Source organism: Micromesistius poutassou (genome assembly GCF_964030765.1).
Source record: "Micromesistius poutassou genome assembly, chromosome: 23".
Taxonomy (NCBI): Eukaryota; Metazoa; Chordata; class Actinopteri; order Gadiformes; family Gadidae; genus Micromesistius; species Micromesistius poutassou.
In genome coordinates, this window is record NC_140293.1 from 6646592 (window position 1) to 6666272 (window position 19681).

At 46.3% G+C, this 19681-nt stretch overlaps 1 protein-coding gene across 1 annotated transcript; it reads right to left on the bottom strand.

Annotated features, from left to right (window-relative positions):
* Nucleotides 1-4136: 4136 nt before the first annotated feature.
* synpo2a (synaptopodin 2a) lies at nt 4137-19140 on the bottom strand. The gene is made up of 4 exons (XM_084487529.1): nt 19018-19140; nt 13147-13298; nt 11176-12020; nt 4137-9280 (listed from the first exon to the last, which is right to left on the bottom strand). The coding sequence occupies exons 1-4, from the start codon at nt 19123-19125 to the stop codon at nt 5244-5246; spliced, it is 5142 nt and encodes a 1713-aa protein (XP_084343655.1). The 5' UTR covers nt 19126-19140; the 3' UTR covers nt 4137-5243.
* Nucleotides 19141-19681: the final 541 nt, after the last annotated feature.

Sequence of the window (19681 nt, forward strand, 5' to 3'; positions counted from 1 at the left end):
AGGATGCTAATACTGCTCCTGTACCAGCCTAAGTCTCTCGTTGTCTAGCAACAACATGCTGATCAGCGCAAAGTAAGAAAAAAAAAGTCAGAAAAAAATAACAAAATAATAATGAAATAATTTCAAGTGGGGTTTACATAACAAATAACTTGTGTTCCCCCTGCAAGGCGGGTTATGGATTTAGCCTTTGTCCAGTTTACCGCAACACATCGCTACTCACTGAAACTGATTACAGATGATGTTTTGCATGGGAGCACAACAAATAAATCAGGATAAAATTGCTCAGGCTCAAGATTTTAATAAACTGGAGAGGAGAGGAAGAGAGGAGAGGAGAGGAACAGAGGAGAGGATAATTAACAGTCACAGCCCAGCATGCAAAATGGTTCAACTGTAGAATTACATAAGATAACTGGAATCACACTAGAATCGTGTAGATTGCATATAAATAATACACCCAATGCATCAAACACTAGTTCTATTGCAGTTGCAATATAATCTCCAACCACTCTTAACTTCTTCAAACAAATCATAATAACGTTCATCAATTTCAAGCCTTGTAGTTCAGCCATATTGCAATCGATAAGCTGTGTGATGCACGGCAAAAATACAGCAGAAGTCTTATTTTTCCAACTAATTTCCAATCAAGGAATCTTTCAATTCACTTTCCCTTCATCCACTTACCCACACATTAAACACAAATTATTTCCAAACGTATAATGTGCATTCTACCATTCACAACACAACATGCCAATGACTCTTCTTAAGAAGTGCTACCGTGAAAAAAAACAAAACACTGATATAACCCTCTGATTTGAGTGTTGGATGTAGAGCCAATAGGCACATCTACATTCAACTCAAATACACTCTTCTTTATCTGTCAATTCTAACCAAAATAAGTGTTCCTGTTGAAATATCAACCTCAATAAGTTACATAGCCCTTTTTAGGTTGAATGACAAGTATACTAAAAGCAATTTACATCAGGAATCATAAACATCATATGATTCCTGATTACATTATAAACCAACCCACACAATAAGTAGAGATATTGTGAACTGATGATTGTAGTGATCATTTCTTGCTAATACTTTCTCATATGTGTATTGCAATTAAATGTTCTAAGTCTAGGATTTGCAAAAAAAAGTGCACAGCAAAATCGTGCCTGGTGTAAAACCAACTTTAAGCCCAAACTTCCACTGCCTCCTCGACCTTATCAGTCACTTATCGCTTGCAGCTCCACATGTTGTTGCTGTTGTACGCCGCCGTGAAAGTGGGCCTGGCCGAGGGCCTTCGGTACTCGGTGGACGACCGGCGGGGCTGTGCGTCCGTCGTGCCCTGCTGAGGCTGCCACTGTCTGGGCAGAGAACCGTAGTAGCGCCCGGGGGTCGCGACGCTGCTTGGGCCGGCGGAAGGGGGCGACGCAAACGACGGCAACGGAGGTCGACCCTGGCTCCGGCTGCGGGCGTAGCTCCAGGACTGGCTCTGAAACCCGCCGGTCCTCGGGGCGGGGGCGGCAGTCGGCTGGTACGACACCCGGGCCTTCCAGTCGTCCGGCGGCTCTGGGAGCAGCTTGCGCTCCACGGCCAGGCGGACGCTGGAGACGATGGCCTGGTGGAGGTTCTGGTGGGTGAAGGCCTCGTCCACCAGGCCCATGGGGTGGCGGGAGGCGGCCTCCCAGGGCGTAGGGGCTTTGAGACGGAGCTCCGCCCAGGCGCCCTGCTTCCCTAGTGGTGGTGCGTTGGAGACTCGAGCCTGAGGCCTCGGGGACAGGGAGGTCGAGGCCTGGTGGCGACCCAGAGAAGACACTCTGCTGGCGGGAGGGGAGAGAGAGTAGTTCCTGCCCGGTGCCTGTAAGGAGGAGTCGTTGAGATGGATTTCAGCAAGACTTCATGTCTTCAAACAAAACATCAGCATCACAAAGCAACTACAATCAAGCGACAACTCACACAAAGGTTAAAGTTCAAATAGAGCATTGCGATTCATTTGGTTTAACTGGGGTCTCTGAACGTCACAAAATAATAAACTAATACAAAAAAAAGTTAGCCTACTACTTTTGCTTTTTAAATTATTTTAGAATAATTTCTAACTGATTATGCAAAGGCTGTAACAGAATATGCCTATATGTGTAAAGACTATTATAAATCATTTCAATGTGATTTTTACTGAATTATGTTAAAGAATGCTATTGTGAATTAGATTATGTTGCAATTAAATGAAGAACAATGTCTCTATCAAGATTCAAAACCAAACCAAAACGGGACAAGATGACTCCAGTGATGAAAGAGAAAATCTCCAGGGAAAGGAGATTGACTCTGGGCTGCGTTCCAATAGTCTTTAGTTTAGGAAGATTCCTAGCTGACTGAAATTACCCGTAAGTGTGTAAGTGGCAGCTGGAATTCTGTAAATGCTAAGGAAAGGGGCTTCAGTGCTTCCCTTCTTATCTACTTTAGCATAGGGTACACTGTGAAAGGAAAGGAGATAGTGCCGTCCAACAACTCCTTGCGGCAGGAACATTTAGAGTGATGCACCATCAACATGACCGACCGTTATCTTATTACAATCACATTAATTGGGATATATTTCATACATACGAGTGGACAGGAGTGTGAGCGTGAGCCACCATGCTCAATGTGACAACTATTTAGTTCCTCTTTTCTAACTAGGAGCCTTTATTATAATTTTGATGTCATTTTTAACCTTGTTAATAAGGTGGTATTGTGCAGGTTTATGCAGCCTGCATGAAACAACACGGTATGACCGCAAGGGGGCAATATATCTGAGACGCGCTTTTTGTGGTACATCTGCGGAAGATTGTAGTTTATTCGCGGAAGACGCACGTCCACGACCCCCGCCGTCGCATAATGACGGGTAGGCTACACTGGTGTAGACTTTTCCTAAGTCCTTATGACATCTCCTTCTCATCTTTCCTTGACCTCATGACGTTTCCCATCGAGGTCAGGAAAGGATATAGGACGTGATTTCTTTACTATCCAAAGTGTGTGTGTATGGATGCTTCCCTTCCATCCTCCACTTCACAATGCTGCACAAACAGCACAGCATCACTTGAGGGCCCTGCTTGTGACCTGGTCCTCTTGTTTCCAGAGTACTGCGTTTACACTGGATCTACTTTCTCTGTGGCGGATAAGAGGGTGAGTTTTTCTAACATAAATGTATAACATAACATAAATAACATATTTTCCCTTCCCATGAATTCTCCTAATTGGACTGGTAAATGCTCGTTTCAAGACGCAGGACAGTGCTGCCATCACCTGGTGGAAAAGTGCAAGTGCAGTGATGCATAAACCAAGTGATTAAAAAGCAATACAAGTGAAAGAATGAACTGACCTTATGAAGAAAAGGGTATAAATAGAGTGATATGGGGTAGGATGTGGGGGTAGGTTTATGGGGTATTTATCTGCAAAAAAACAATTCTAAGAAACCTAAAATTAAATAATGAGTAACTGTTATGCTGATACTCCATATCTAGAATTGCTAAGGTTTCTAATGTCAGTTCAGATATTCTGACCCAAGAGTGGGTAAGAGTAGAATTCAAAGTTGCATTTAGCCTACTTCAGAACTATATATAGTGCAGTCTCTCTTAAGCGACTAAGTCCCAGGTTGACAGATATGCTGTTTCTCTGACATTTAGGCTACAACTCATCTCTCTTTCGTTTTGGTCCAATGGGTTATTCTGTGATTGTTTCTTAAGCAATGGTCTCCCCTATGTTCTTGGTAATAAATATGCATAATCAAAATTAATTAAATTAATGAATTACCAGATGTGTCTTATTGTATATATTGTTCATATAGGTCTTCATGCAATGACGGAAAAGCTATGATAAAAGCAGCATAGCCAGTCGTTTTTAACTGGCATTCATTTAATATGCCCTTGATTATAATCGTTGATATTTTCCTCCACTTATATTTGTATTTATTTGATCTTGGACTCTGAGCAGCTACGTCACATCGTTTCTTGACTGTAGCAGTGTATTGTAAAAGAAAGCATGCAGAAAAAAGTGGCTTTTACTGGGGGATGATGGGAAAAGTTTGGCAAGTGTAAAGAAAGCCAAATGAGGAATGGACAGCGAAAGAAAGCTTTTCCAAACATGCATGCAAGGAAGGAGAAAGGAAGGGCAGGTCAGGATAAAGTATATTTTAATGTGGTGAATCATACAGAAGGTGAACAATGAAGATAAACACAGAGAAGAAACATGTCACAACACAAAATGAACAGAAAGATAGAAAGCAAGACTATAAAGAAAAGGCCTGGATGAAACTTACAGCACTGCTTGTCCTCAGCTCCAGGTCTCCCTTTTATATAATCTATCCTTTCATTCATATATTATCATCTCATTCATAAAATAAAAGCAGCCGCAGATGTGTGGGAAATCAAAGTTTAAAGTCAGGATATTAAGCTATTAAATATGAAATAGTATCACCAGCTTTTTATCTTTTCCTTCAAGGAAACATAAGGTTGAGACACTCACTGACGCTGGCTGAAGTTGTAACCCAAGTCTCGCTTTGGTTCAGCTGTCAAAAAACACTTCCTCTCATGTATTCAGCGTGGGTTTAAATTTAGTCCTCAACATGACGCAACAGCTGGCTTCAAGTTTAAAATAAAACCAAACAGCATGGGTAGGGGTCTAAATTGCATTTAGAAATGTTGCGTTCGGATGGCAAGCAAGCAATCGTTTTGTGACGTTATTGCATTGTGATATCATAGCATTACTTTCTTTTTAGATTTAGTTTTATGATTTTTTTTCCTTACATATTAAGTCACATTTTTTGTTGTTGTTCCATTCCCATCTCTCGTCATCACTTTCCAGTTCTCATTTTCCAGATGCTGTCATCTACTTACATCAAGTTCCAATCATCATGTTTCTTTTCACTTATTACTCGCTCCGCAACCTTCTGACCTTACTCCCTTTACACTAGTCTTCTGGGGAATTCATATCCCCTTGTGCATCATATTATGTACATTTGTCTAAATGTACATGTTTTATAAAAATAATTTGTCATTATTTTTCCTCATCTCTCATCTGATCCTAAATGAATCTTGTTATGCCTGGCTCTCCATGAGCACTCGCAACTCAAAACGGAGATGATTTGTCAAAATGATCTCTTATGGAAATCAAACCACATCAAGGTGAACTAAGCCTTTCAAACGCTGCAGTTTATCTGCGCCCTGACGAAAGCACTCGGTCTGTAAAGCGACAAGGATCAACGCTGCCCCAACCTATCCTCCTCACTCATCATCCCCGGCTACGCCAGGCTTCCACACCTGTGCTGAGGCTTTCTTAGCCATAAACCTTGGCTTTGGGGCAGCCGCCACTGCGTTGCTGCTACCAGATGCAGAGTCCTGCCTGGACATTAAGGGGGTGCCGGGAGCGACGTAGACGCTGGGAGTGGCAGGCTCTGTCGGCTGGTAGGGCGCAGGCTGGTAGGGAGGGTTACTCGTTGGTGGGTAAGGCCCCTGGGGGATCGGCTGGTAGGGCTGGCTAGGGGACTGGGGTTGATACCCATGGGGTGGGGCTTGTTGATACTGTGGGGGATATGCTTGGTGGTAGGGTCCACCGGGGGCTTGCTGATAGGGGTTGGGAGGTGCGTAAGGATTAATTTGGGCTTGCTGGTACTGGCCTTCCTGCATAAAGGGATGAGGTGGCATCCCATACATCTGCTGGGGGTAAGGGGCGTTCATTGGTCCAGGATACTGGACCGGAGCCATTTGCTCATATTGCAATGGCGCATTTTGCATGGGAGGGTTGGGGTTAGCCGCAAGATAAGCTGCAGCTTTTTCTGCAGCCTCTGCTGCGGCCTTTTCTGCAGCCTCCGCTGCAGGGCCATACGTAAAGAGAGAGGACATGAGTTGATAGGGCTGATGCCTCATCACCTCTATAACATTAAGGGGTTTGGGTGCCGGCTTCGGTTTTTCCTTCTCCTTCTTCTTGGCTTTGGATTTAGGGCTAGACGGCGGGGGCTGTTTAATCGCTGCGGGGGGATAGGACGGGGACTGAATGGGATTATACGCCAATGGGGGGGGGGCTCTTACTTGGGATGAATACTTCCACTCCGTTGGAAGGGAGGCCACCGGAGACGCACACCGGCTCTCCTTATTGGCCTGCACGGACTCAGAGTCCACGATGAACCTCTCCATACGGGACTGCCTCTTGGCAAACAGATCGGCGCCCTTCCCTCTAGAGCAGGGCATCTCGTGCGACGAGGCGGACGGAATCAACACCGTGGCCATGGGGTTGATGGGTGATGAGGACCTCCGGTGAAACGTGTACGGGTTGGAGGGCTGTGTGGGAGATGGAGAGCCATCATTTTGTGGTGTTAAGGGCTTGGGGGACGGTTGAGCTACCCTCATCACCGGAGCCGACACATGTGCGTGAGTGGCATGTGACGGTGCAGCCCCCCAAGGTGCAGGTGCTAGGGGTGGTGCCTGAGCTGGAGACCATGTCTTCAAAGGTGGTTCTGGTTGTGGTTGCTGTGGAGGGGGCTGTTGCCAGTTTGGCTGTTGTGGAGAAGGCGCTGGAACCGGCTGGGCCCATGGTTGCTGAGGTTGGGCATGACTATGCTCTGGCTCCCAGGGATGCATGGGCGGCTGGGTGGGGTCTTGAGGCTGCTGGGCCCATGTTGGTTGGGGTTGGGCTTGGGCTTGGGGTGGTACTGGAGCCCATGGACTTAAAGGCCCTTGAGGTTGGGTTTGGGCCGCTTGCATCCAAGGTGGTTGGGTTTGCTGTTGGGGCTGAGACGGAGGCCAAGCGTTCATTTGATCCAACTGCTGCTGAGGCTGAGCCGAAAGCCAGGGTGGCTGAGGCTGTCCCTGGCCCTGGGGCCATCCTTGTTGTTGAACAGGATTGGTAGCATGCTGAACCCATGGTGGTTGTGCCTGTGGTCCTGGCTGAGCTTGTTGCCCCCAGGGTTGCTGAGGATGGCAATTAGGTTGTGGCTGCTGTGCCCAAGGCTGTTGCAGTTGTTGCTGAGGCTGATTCCAAGGCTGCTGAACAATCTGAGGTTGAGGCTGCTCTCGAGGCTGGAGCCATGGTGGTGGGTTATTTGTCAGAGGTGGGCACTTCTCTTGAGGCTTGGCCCATGCTGCTGGTGCATTATTCATCTGAGGTTGGCACTGCTCTTGAGGCTGGGCCCATGCTGCTGGAGCATTATTCGTCTGAGGTTGGCACTGCTCTTGAGGCTGGGCCCATGCTGCTGGAGCATTATTCGTCTGAGGTTGGCACTGCTCTTGAGGCTGGGCCCATGCTGGCTGGGCTTGCTGCTGGGCCTGAGGAGGAGCCCAGTCATTCCTGACTGGTGAAGGCTGAACTTGGGGCCGAGGGGGTTGAGGTGTCACCCAAGGAAGCTGCGAGGGGGAGTGGCGTGGAGCCGGCTCCTGTGGTTGCACTTGAGCTGATCCCCAGGAACTATGAGCTGGGTGTTGCTGTGCTGGTACTGGTGATGGCACTGGTGCTGGTGACGGCACTGGTGCTGGTATTGGTGCTGGTACTGAAACTGGTGCTGGGGCTGATGCTGGTGCAGGAACCCAGGATTTCACAGGAACAGTGGGGGGCTCTGGTGGAGAATTTCTCGTTCTATCTTCTTCATATGCTGTCCTTAGCTGTGGTGGAGTTGGAGGTGGAGGTGGAGGTTGAGGTTGGGGTTGAGGTTGGGTCTGGGGCTCCGGGACGCTCCATGTGGGCTCTTGCTGCGGGGGGATGTTGGCAGTGGCCTCTTGGGGGGCGGGGGGAGGAGAGGGCTCAGCAGCAGGTGCAGGGTTTGGCTCTGGTTCAGGAGCAGGGGTGGCCTCCGCGGTGGGGGCGACAGCAGGTGCCGCCACACTATTTTCAGCGAGCTCAGGCTGATCCTGGTTGGTCAGTTCGATCTGCTGGGGCCATGATAGAGAGGTGGGGCTAATAATGGGCTTCGGAGCCACCGGTGGAGGGGTCTTGTGTTTGACTCTTGTAGACTGGAGGAAGTTACAGGCCTCAGCCCCTAGGCTAAGGAAGTCTTCTTCAGGTCCATACTCAAAACCCTTCTTCTCGTTCCTGTTAAGGAGGTTCAGCAGCACAGGGTTAGGCGACACCTTCGGTGCTTCTTTAAATGTGAACATTGTACTTCTCTTTCTGGTGTCCTGCAAGACGCCCGTCCTGATCGCAGGTGTAGCGATGCGTTCATCACGGGACGCTATCTCCTCTCCTTGGCCGTTTGGATCTGGATTGGTCCCACTCATGGCGGGAGAGTAGGGGTTGAGGGTCATCTGTTCCACGGAGAAAGGTTTTGCCGTATGATTGGCATATGAGCTCTGCACTTCATTCGTTTGGTGGTGGACTGTGCCATTGGTCGCAGCATACTGCTGAACCTGCTGTTGCTGATACTCCTGGTGTTGGTGGTGCTGCTGTGGTTGTTGATAAGACTGTTGTTGCAGATATTGCTGTTGTTCATATTGTTGCTGTTGCTGCTTCTGCTGCTGCTGCTGATAGTGCTGTTCGTATTGCAGCTGTTGCTGCTGTTGATACAGTTGTTGCTGCTGCTGCTGATGCTGCTCTTGCTGTTGCTGCTGCTGCTGATGTTGTTGTTGCTGCTGATACTGCTGTTGCTGTTGCTGTTGCTCATAGTATTGTCGCTCCTGGTACTGTTGGTACTCTTGTTGCTGCTGCTGCTGCTGTTGCTGCTGTTGCTGCACAGCCACATCCGTGTAGGCACTACTCTCCATGGTGGACTGCCTGTACGAGTGCTCCTCCACCTGCTGGTAGGAGGCCTTGGTCTCGGTCTCCGTGAGCCCCTCCACGGGGATCCCCTGGCGTCGCATCTCCTCATGCTCCGCCGTGATCTCGTCCATCCTCAGGCGCCGCTGCGCAAACATCACTGCACCCTTGCCCTTGGTGTCAGGGAGACATTCCATCTCCTCCGGGTTGTTCAGAATGCGCTCGATCTCCAGGAGCCCCTTGTCCCAGTTGATGGTTAGCACGCCCTTGCCCGTCTGGGCGTCGGTGAAGAAGTGCCCGTCGAGGTTGGCGTCGCTCGTGGCCAGCAGGGTGAACTCGACAGTTTCTTCGTCGTCTTGGTCACCGTCGTCGTCCTCGCCGTCGGATTCCGGTTCGCTCTCGCCGGTGCCGTAGCTCACCAGAGTGTATTTCTTGGCCCTCTGCCGATGCTTCTTGAACATCAACAACCCCTTGTTGTTGGGGTTGGGCGGAGCGGCGGAGAGAAGCAGGGCGATGCGCTTACATTTGGACTTGGCCTCCTTCACCTGCTTCTCGGACAGGCTCTCGCTGCGCCTGAGCCCTGGAGAGAGAGAGAGAGAGAGAGAGAGAGAGAGAGAGAGAGAGAGAGAGAGAGAGAGAGAGAGAGAGAGAGAGAGAGAGAGAGAGAGAGAGAGAGAGAGAGAGGGAACATGACGATGAGTGCTCGGTCAAGTGTCAAAGGTCAGAGAACAAGACACTGTGTGGGCATTGTGTGGCCGGTTAGTCAAGACTTGACCTCATAGCAGTGGTGGATATTGATCGATTAATTAATTAATTGATACTGTTAAAGTAATGACCCCAACATAGTCATTTGTTGTCATTGTTGTATGAGAAACTGTTAACTGACTAATTGATTTATTGATCAGCTTCAATATTCAACATTTCTCTTGATGTTAAACTGAAAGAGTTAGGACAGTGTTAAAATTCCTTATCATTCTCATCTCATCTCTTATTCATTCATCCGTCATTTGCTGTTAAACAAAATTCCTGAGGTGTGATTACGAACCTGGGAATAGGGGAATACCAGCCCTTACCAAACCTCTACCAGACCTAGTTTTATGCATGCACAATAACGATTGTTCAGAAAGTCATAACCAAAATGGAATACGGTTACGTTGTATTGCAATTTCAGTGAATGAATCCTTTATCTCAATGTGACACATACTATCAGATAAATCAAAATCATTTTGATTGATTGATTTATCTGACAGGCAAAACATTACTTGTTGCATGTTTTTCACAACGTAAAAATATTGCTCATCAAATTAAAATTGATTGGATTACAAATGATTTACAAACCAATAAAGAAATGTCCCGATCCACTGACCCATGTCTAACCTCTTCGTTCCCCACACAGATATAAACAAGGCATCAGCACAGTTTAATGCTCAGTGACATAGCCAGTAGTTAAAGTATAATAACTGTATAATAATTCAAAAATCCTACATGCAATACATTTGAAAGCACCCAGTGCATAGCTGCAAGTCCTTATCAGTAAGTCCACGTCCAAGTTGTCAGTTCTCAGAAAATGTCACTTGGCCTCAGGCCTAAACAATGACCACAAACCTCACCCCCACAAACGACGTCACGACAGCAGTCAACTCAACAGCACAACGCAAAAACCACACAAAATCACCCAAGGAAAAAAAAAATCCTAACAAGTTCCTCTTACTTTTAAGACTCCTCAAAGACTAACCTTAAGGCGGAGGAGGTGCTGGCCAGGCGGGAGTAGTGACCGGACTTACGTTTTTAGCTCCGTTTAGATACCAACTCTGACAGAGATCAGGTGACGGAGCCAGGGAGCACATGCTTGTGTCCGTCAAACGGACGCTGTTGCAGCCATCATCAGGGCCTTGGTGTTTTATTTATGTCTCACAGGCATGCTACCATCCTAATTCATCAAATGAACGGCTTTCCCCCTCCCTGACGACGCACAAATAAATCCTGAAACTGATCCTCATTTACATAAAAGGATAAATCCAGTCCTAGTCCTTGTTGTTTCTTTCTTGTACGGTTCAGTTCTGTTGCAACTCGGGTTTCAACCGGTCTATTCCTGTACAAAGTAACAGTCTGGCAGGCAGGTTGTAAGACACAGAGAGAGATGAGTGATGCTTTTTTTTCTATTTTAACTTCAAATCATGACATGGGTTCAGACAATAAAAACAGCATCGCACACCTCTATAATGATTGTCGATGTGTGCGTTACTTAGAGCTGTATTATCCCCCTTGAACGAACAGTGTCAGACAACACACGTACACATGTACTAGACCAACACACACTGCCCATATGTGTGTTACTTAAGTGTGTATTATCCCCCTTGAAAGAACAGTGACATTTCAACACACACACACACACACACACACACACATATTAGCACCACAAACACACACTATTCAGCATGACGTACGATCGACAACAAAAGAAGGGGGTCTTACTGGCGTGTCGGGCGTGGTGTTTGTTGCGCTCGTCAGGGTCCCCCTCTGAGTCACGGCCCCCCTCTGAGTCACGGTCCCTCTCCTCTACAGCTCTGGCCTCCTCCGGGGGAACTCCAAACGACACCGAGAAGGAGGCAGGGTCTCCCGCGCTGTGCCCTCCCCCATCTCCCCCTCCCCCCTCTCCCTTCTTCCCTCGGGATCCCACGCTTCCGCCGGCCCCGGGACCCCCCACCTCCTCCCCGGCAGCCCCGCCCCCGCTGGGGTGCTGCAACGTGAACTCCACCTGTCCCAGCGCCCCGGCGGCGGAGGGAGGGGGCTGGCCGAGCCGGAGCACCAGCCCCCGTTGGCCCATGGGCTCCCGGGGGGGCGGGGCCGGTACGTAGACCGAGTGGGTGGAGGTGTGGGTGTGGGGCGCGTCCTCGGGGGAGGGACCAGGGGCGTCCCGCCCGGCGCAGGTCAGTCCCTCCATGCCCAGGGCGCTGCCCAGGGAGGTGCACTCAACCGCGTCGGGGGGGGGCATGGACAGCCGCATCTCCACGGCGACACCGGGGGAAAAGAGCGGGGGTTTCCCCGCGGCATGTTCCTGCTCGGGGTCGGGGTCGTGGACGGCCGCGCCGTAGTAGGGAGAGCCACTCCCGTCGGGGGGCTCGGAGATGTAGAGGTCCCTGGGGCCGTGGCCGGGCGGGTGGGGGCGGCTGGAGGACAGGATGTGGAGGGTGGTGCTCTCTAGGGTCACACGGGGGGATGTGGTCTGGCGGTATCGTGCATCCTCCTCCTCTTCCTCCTCTTCTTCCTCCTCTTCTTCGTCGTCTGGGTCCACGCTGCCGGCGGGGCTGGAGCCGTACCTTTATTGAAGAGGAAGGAGAGGAGTTAGTTGTTAGGCCTTCTTTGTCGCGACAGCCATTTTAATTCATTTAAATGTGTTGCAACCTTCCGTGGTCTTTTGAGTCTTCTTGAATTTATGTTGTCAAGTTCAAGATCAAGTTCATGTCGAGATCATTGAAAACATAATAATAATAACATAAAATAATCTTACTTATTATTAGATTAATTATCAATTAATTTCTTTATTCATTATTTCTTCTTATAAAACAAAGGGATGTTGTGATGTGTACATGCCTTCTTAGTTAAATGCATGTCTTCGTAAATGAGCAGCATGTAATCAATAGGAGATCCGATGTAGGAGTGAGTAACATCGCCCTCATCTCACAGACTTTCTTGTAAATGCAATCAGGCAAACGCATCAGCGGCCAGACGGGATCTCTCAGGCAGAACGCCCTGCCATTAAAACCAGCTTCCACTTCATCTGGGACTTTATTAAGTCACTAATAAATTTAACAACAGATTGCTGCCCTCTGTGAAAGCAGGCTTGAAATTAAATTATGTTCGGTCTCAGTGACCGGTCCTTATGTCGTCAGACAAACAAATGACACATTGAATATGCTATGTTATGCTGTTATGCTGGGAGAACTTTACATTTAAGGTACATTAATTAACCATGGGTTAACATTAGTGAATGCAGTAATAAGCAAAAAATGATAATAATGAACAGTTAAGTAATGGACTAGTAATAATTTACTAATTGTGTTCTTGTTTACTAATGGTGTTGTTGTTAATGTGTACTAAGGTAACAGTATTCATGTTTACTGAGATATTAATTGATGGACTATTTAATAGGGTGGGTCCCTGCGTTCCCACTGTTCGACTCGGCCCAGTGTGTGCTTTCATGCATGACTGCACCAGTCTCTGATTGAATGCACTCTGATGTACGAGAGAAGGCCATAACACACCACTGAAATGCTAATGTGGTTATTCTTATGCATAACATGAAGCCACAACTGTAAGCCATGGCTCACAAGAAAGTCCCATTAGAATCACACACGACTCAATTCAAATATCCCAGAATGAGATGAGCAAACATATGTCGCTGTTCATTGTGATAAATCGCCATTGAACGACACACAAGGCTACCTCTTCAGGAGGAGCTGCAGGCAGTCTGTGGAGGCGTTGATCAGATAAAGGGCTTCTGGGAGATGGAGTTCTTCACACGGCTCTCCGTTGATTGACACCACCTCATCACTGTCCCTCACTCCAGCGCTGAAGGCAGCCCCGCCCTCCTGGACCTAAGACACAGAACACAAGAAGAGTAGGAGTAACCACTACCTTGCTTTGATAACTTCTGTGCTACCTTTTTTTGTATATAGATGTAGGCATTTGTGATCCAGATTGTTGTTATTAATAGTTTGTGTTGTGGAAAACATTTTTTCACCCTTAAAAAATCCATAGAGCGGTCTTTGTAATGCTGTAATGTTGTAATTCTGTAATGTAATGCACAAAGCAAGGTCAAATTCACATTTATTTTCCAGCTCCATATCGTTATTCCTTGTCTGCTCTGGACAGAAGGGTTTAAAGGGCAACTCTATTACTAACCCCAGCATTTATGTATCATTCTCTGGTAATTGCCTCTGGAGGACTATAAAATGGTTGGTTAATGACGCATAGCATAAAGAAACATGTCATTTTGTTTTACCCCCAAAGCCCACTTCATTAGCCAAAGGGTAAACAATAAGTTAGGAGGCCTTCACATTGTTTTTTTTTTTTATAATACGTTTTAATAAAATTGTATAATGTTTGCGTATTTGCAAGATAGAGGGACATGAAATGTCAAGTGCCAATATAAAAATAAATGTTTTTGGATGTAAAAACAAGTGAGTCCAAGCAGTCCATGTTCAGGTGTTGGACTCACAGTGACTGAATCCACGAGGAGGGGAGGTAATAAGGGACAGGTGAAACCAATTAACCAATTAACGCAATGTGGAGTGATCACAGGCGGGAAACACAGGGGCAAGGTGTGACGGATCTGAGGAGCAGGGCGAGACGGGACACCTCGGAGGAAAGGTTGATTATTTATTTTGGTTAGAAGGCTACGTTTATATAACTCTGCTTATAGATATGTCATGATACAGAGATTTATACTTATAATACTTTTCCACATCACTTACAACAATAAACGTGTCGTTGTGGTTTACAATCTAGTTGTGAAGCAAACTGCAGATTCTTGGCATCCCCATTGAAAGCTCACCTTCCAAGAATAACATTTACACATTTGGTTATTTATAAACAGGCAATTACATTGATTATCCCACGAGAGATCCATAACTTTAAGGGCAGTTGACACTGAAGGTCAATATCCATGCCTTTCTCGAATTTGATCACAGCCAGATTATGATCAGAATACATAATTATATAACAAAGCAGACACGTTGTTGTAATTACATTGCCAGAGCACAATACAGACGCCAGATTACACCGTCAGCACATTGTATCTGGTTTATTTATAGGAGGCATGGCGTTTGTCGTATCAATGATGTGTCACTAGAGGGCGGTGTGGAGCAAGTGCAAGTTGAAAACCACTACATGAACAGCCACATATATATATATATATATATATATATATATATATATATATATATATATATATATATATATATATATATACACACAGTATATACATGCATTATAGACTATCCGTTAAGCCATCCACTCAAACAATCTTTCCTCTTGTCATAAATGTAATACTGTCTATTAGGCTTATCTGACTACTTATCACAGTGGGATTTCCAGTATCATGAGCAGACACGCTTCAGTGAATTTGTAATGTACTTTCAGAAACTACACCAAACCATCTTCATATCTCCAAATGATAGACTAATTATAGGGCCTACATCTTCTTATATCTTAATCTTCACCTTCAACATGCTGATAGCGACATTGTATCTGCACACATGGCCTCACATCCCATGGCTGTACTTATTAAAACGCTAAACTTGACAAGTATTCACGGAAAACACTACAAGCCCTTCTCCCTGACCACCAACGGGGATATAGACTGTGAGACTGGCCTAACGTAAGCTAACAGCATGACGTCTCTTCACATTAAGCACCCCCGTTTTAAATAAACTCCCCGGCCTTCATGGGGCAGCCACTTTCGTTTTGTAGCCTAGTAACTTTAAAAACAGTAAAAACACACCTTGTGCTGCGCTATCCCTTGTGTTTTTTACGCAGACGCCTGTCTCCAAACAGGCCGTATATGGCATCCCTGTGTGTGCTGCCCCCACACCCCCCCACACCTCCCCACAGGGAGAAACTAAGGGGGGAGGAGGGGGGGGGAAGGAGTACATGGCTGTAAACACTGGCCTTCCAAAAAAGGAGGGGAAATCTCTCTCTCTCTCTCTCTTTCTACCTCCCTCCCTCCTCCACCTAGCTGGTCCTCTCTGCCTCTCTCTCTCTCTCTCTCTCTCTCTCTCTCTCTCTATCTCTTTCTCCCTCCCTCCCTCCTCCACCTAGCTGCTGGTCCTCTCTCTCTCTATCCATCTTTCTCTCTCTCTCACTCTCTCTCTCTCTCTGTCTCTCTGTGTGTGTCTCTCTCTCTCTCTCCTGTGTTCTCCTCCTTTCCTCAAACACACCCTCTCCCTCTCCCGGTGCACAGAGGAGAGATGGGAGAGCCCAGATGCTGGCATATTTACAGTTTATGGCTCGTTGCTCGAGTCGACTTGAGTCCTCTTAAGGCAAATCAGGATTCCATTAATAATATTTTTATATATTTTTCCTTCGTTCACATGTGGAACTCTCGTGAACAAAGTCCACTGGGTTTCCATGCAGCTTCATAAGTCCCTGTTACATTTAATAATAACAATACAATTCCTTCAGGAACACGGGCATCTGGGGGTCAATGAGAGAGAGGGAGAGAGAGAGAGAGATAGAAAGAGAGAGAGAGAGAGAGAGAGAGAGGGAGAGAGAGGGGCTTTCAATCTGCTCTAGTGTCCTGACTCAATATTTCCAGCATTTAGGATTTTAATAGGCTCAAACACAACAGACAACCACAGGAAATGCAGGACCGTGTAATGGGAACGCACTTGCCCCCAGCGCAGTCCCTTCTCCGTGCATCTTTAAACCATTAGGGTCTCTTTATGCATTTATATTTTTATTAAAAAAGCAAACCTCTTCCAGCTGTGCCACAGGTACATGCCACCCACCGTGACGGAATGAAACGACTACCGTTTCTGAATCCTCGTCTGTGGCTTTGGTTTCTCTCTGTGGTTTAAACAGGACATACATAAGGACCTGGTGTCTTGTAGCCTGTGAGGCTGGGGGTGTTTGACAGTCTCCTGCAGCTGGCTGAACGTGAAGTGAGACGTTGAAGGCAAGTTCACGGCTCTGCACAGACGTGGAATGCTGATGTTTGGTTGGATATACACAAGGCCGGAGCTTCTATGTACGGAACGGTAGTGGAGGCATGGGGAGCTCCTGTTGTTTACTGCTGAGGAGGGCTGGGACAAATGGATGGACGCAGACACTTAACAAGAGAGAACAAGATAGAGAGAACAAGAGAGAACGAGATAGAGAGAGAGAGAGAGACAGAGAGAGCGAGAGATACAGAGAGAGAGAGAAAGACAGAGAGAGAGAGAGAGAGAGAGAGAAAGACAGACAGAGAGAGAGAGACAGAGAGAGAGAGCACTTTAATAAGGTTCTTGTGCCACTCCATTAGCGTTGCATATCAGCGGTAACAGCTGTCCTTGTCCAGAAATAAACAAAAGTCCCTGTGGCCTAATTTTGAGTCTGTAAAATATATTTTACAAGTGTATGAATAATATTGTATATTTTGTGGTGAACCGTATTCAACACACGAATGATTGACTTCATCACAGACTGTAAAAAGTCTTTTTTTTTTTACAATCACCACAAAGGTGATTATCAGTTAACATGCAGGCCACATGTAAACTGGTAAGATAGGCACAAGACTTGTTGGAAGACTTGATAGAAGACTTGATAAAGACTTGATAAATCCAGCCAGGAAAAACTAGCCTCACTCGATCAGAACAACAATGGTGAGAGTGGATGCTCTTCCTGTTAATACACTTGGAGATAATTTTTATCCCAATAAACAAAATGTTCCAGTCCTGACAGGAGTTTCCAATAACCACATTAATAACCAACAGAGGAGATCAGAGAGAGGGATAATTTGCAAGGCCGGCACATCTGTAAACTCAACTTGGATTTTTGAACATTAGAAGCCTCTAAACAATTCGTTCTTTCCTGAGTTACTGCTTCCAGGTGAACGGCAGAGCTTTAGATGTTTGAGGCCTGCAGCATGGCAGCACAATAACACCCACTGAAGTCTCGTTCACGTTTTAAACTGTGCTATTATTTGCACATTATAACCCTGGTCAACACATGTATGTCTGTAAATGACAACAGAAAAGGTGGAATGGATGGAAATGGTTAAAAGAAAATACATTGTATACTACATAGCGTGCCTAGTGCAGGGTGAAAATCTAAACCGCATTGGGTTAGTAAATTAAGTTAATTCTTATGTTTAATGATGTCCAGGTCAGATAAATAAAGAATAAAGATCCTGGCTTTGATTTTAGCCAGCAAATCGGTTGTTGTGTTGTGTCTCTCTCCACATATGCTTCCCCGTTCAGCATTCCGAGCTCTGAATGTGATTTAATTGGCAGCAAACAATGACAAGTGATCCTCTCCAGTCTTGAGAACAAAAAACAACACCGATGAGAGAATCCTTCATGGTTTTTACCCCCCATAAACCGAAAAACATGGCTTTAATCCTGATGAGTTCAACTGACGAGGTGCCAGATGACGAAGACATGATTCGTCGCGCTCGCTAACCTTCCATCATAGTAGGCTACTCTAAAAGAGCTTGGCTTATAATTCAACCTCTGTAGTTTGGAATATAGTCTAATTCAGAGCATACACAGGCAAACATGCCATCACACACACACACACACACACGCACACGCATGCACATGCACACGCACACACACACACACACACCTGCACACACACATGCACACGCACACACACATGCACACGCACACACACACACACACACACACACACCTGCACACACACACACACACACACACACACACACACACATACAGGCACAGGTTTATGTGTGTGTGTGTGTGTGTGTGTGGTTGAATGTCTGTATGTGAAGAGAGAGAGAGAGAGAGAGAGAGAGAGAGAGAGAGAGAGAGAGAAATTTACCCATGGATGTATTGGTCTGTATCTTGCAAAAGCAGTACTTAACAGTTGATTTGAACTTAAAATGCCCTGTAGTTTTATATACCTATAGTTCTTCCAACAAAAAGTATACCTAATGTGTGTATCCCTCTGGAATAACACATTATCCTGCTATTTTAACACAACATAACTGTTGAATGAGCTCATCTCATTACCTTACTTCACACCTCACGCCAGCTCCTGTGAAGTCTTTAAGATTTCTGTGGACATCTTTGTTTGTTTCACTTGGCTTCATCTGACCTTTATATCTTTCCATCATTCCGTCTCCTCAGCCTTCACATGTTTTAGTTCGGTGCTGAATCTTAACCAGCGATAACAGATCACTCTGACCTCGGTCCAACGCGCTTTCCTGTGCCTGACCATATAAGGGTCCTGAGGAACCGTGTAGAAAACACAGCCAGAAGGCTGCAGAAAGTATGTGGGAACACGCGCTGTCCCACACCCCCCCCCCCTCCCCGCCCCCAGCCACCCAGCACACGCACCAGCATTTTCACAATAAAATAAAGTTAGACAACCCAAAACATTCAAAATCGAATGTTATAATAAAAGACTCAAGGACTTCATAATGGCATTTTTGCATGAAACTTCCCGTTATAAATATTTTCTTTCAGCCAAGAAATACTTTGTCGATGATACAAATGACACATAAAATATAAAAAGAAAACCACACAGCAAAAAGACTCAAAGTCCGAGGGTTAAACAAAATAAAACAACTCGACGTCATTGAAATATTCCTACCTGGTACACCTGAAACGGTGTGTACGTGTCCCCGTCTCCCTCGCGCACACCGAACCCCCAGGGGGCCCCGCCGCGCAATGTCACACAGATGTACTCCCCGGGGCCCATGCTGTGTGTGAGGGTCCTGACTCACACCGTCCACCGCATCAAGTCAGCACCAGCACACACCCATATTCACACACACATGTGTACACACACACACACACGCACACGCACAATGCATGCACCTACACCCAGGGCAACGAGAAGACTGTGGCAGACTCAAGGACCAGAGAGGCTGCTGTTTATATGTCCCCATCATCTCTGAACTTGAAGTCTGGGGATGAGACCCCGCCCCCCTGGGGCACGTCATGGCCCTTGGCCACGCCCATTCAGACGCCCATGAAAAGTTGCGCTCATGTTGCTGGAAGAGGGCTTTGATATCTTTGTTTGGAAACTGAATATTTGTATTTATGGCTAGAGTTTCTCATTATGATAAGCGAATTACTATATTCAATAGTCAACTATTATATTATAACAAAAATTATTTACAATTAATTAATTACAAAAAAATATATTATATCTCATTTGTATTAAATAGTTTGGATAAACCGCCTAGGGTATTGTGTGTTAATGCTTTCGCATGTAGGCTAAGTGACCACAATAAGGGATTTCTGCACCAAGA

Bases quoted from the DNA above. Each gene is read 5' to 3' on its own strand.
- synpo2a (XM_084487529.1), bottom strand. From the start codon at position 19,125: ATGGGCCCCGGGGAGTACATCTGTGTGACATTGCGCGGCGGGGCCCCC. The intron at 13,299-19,017 runs GTAGGAATATTT...TCTGTGTCTTAG, and splicing joins CACCGTTTCAGGTGTACCAG to GTCCAGGAGGGCGGGGCTGC. The intron at 9,281-11,175 runs GTAAGACCCCCT...CTCTCTCTCCAG, and splicing joins ACACCACGCCCGACACGCCA to GGCTCAGGCGCAGCGAGAGC.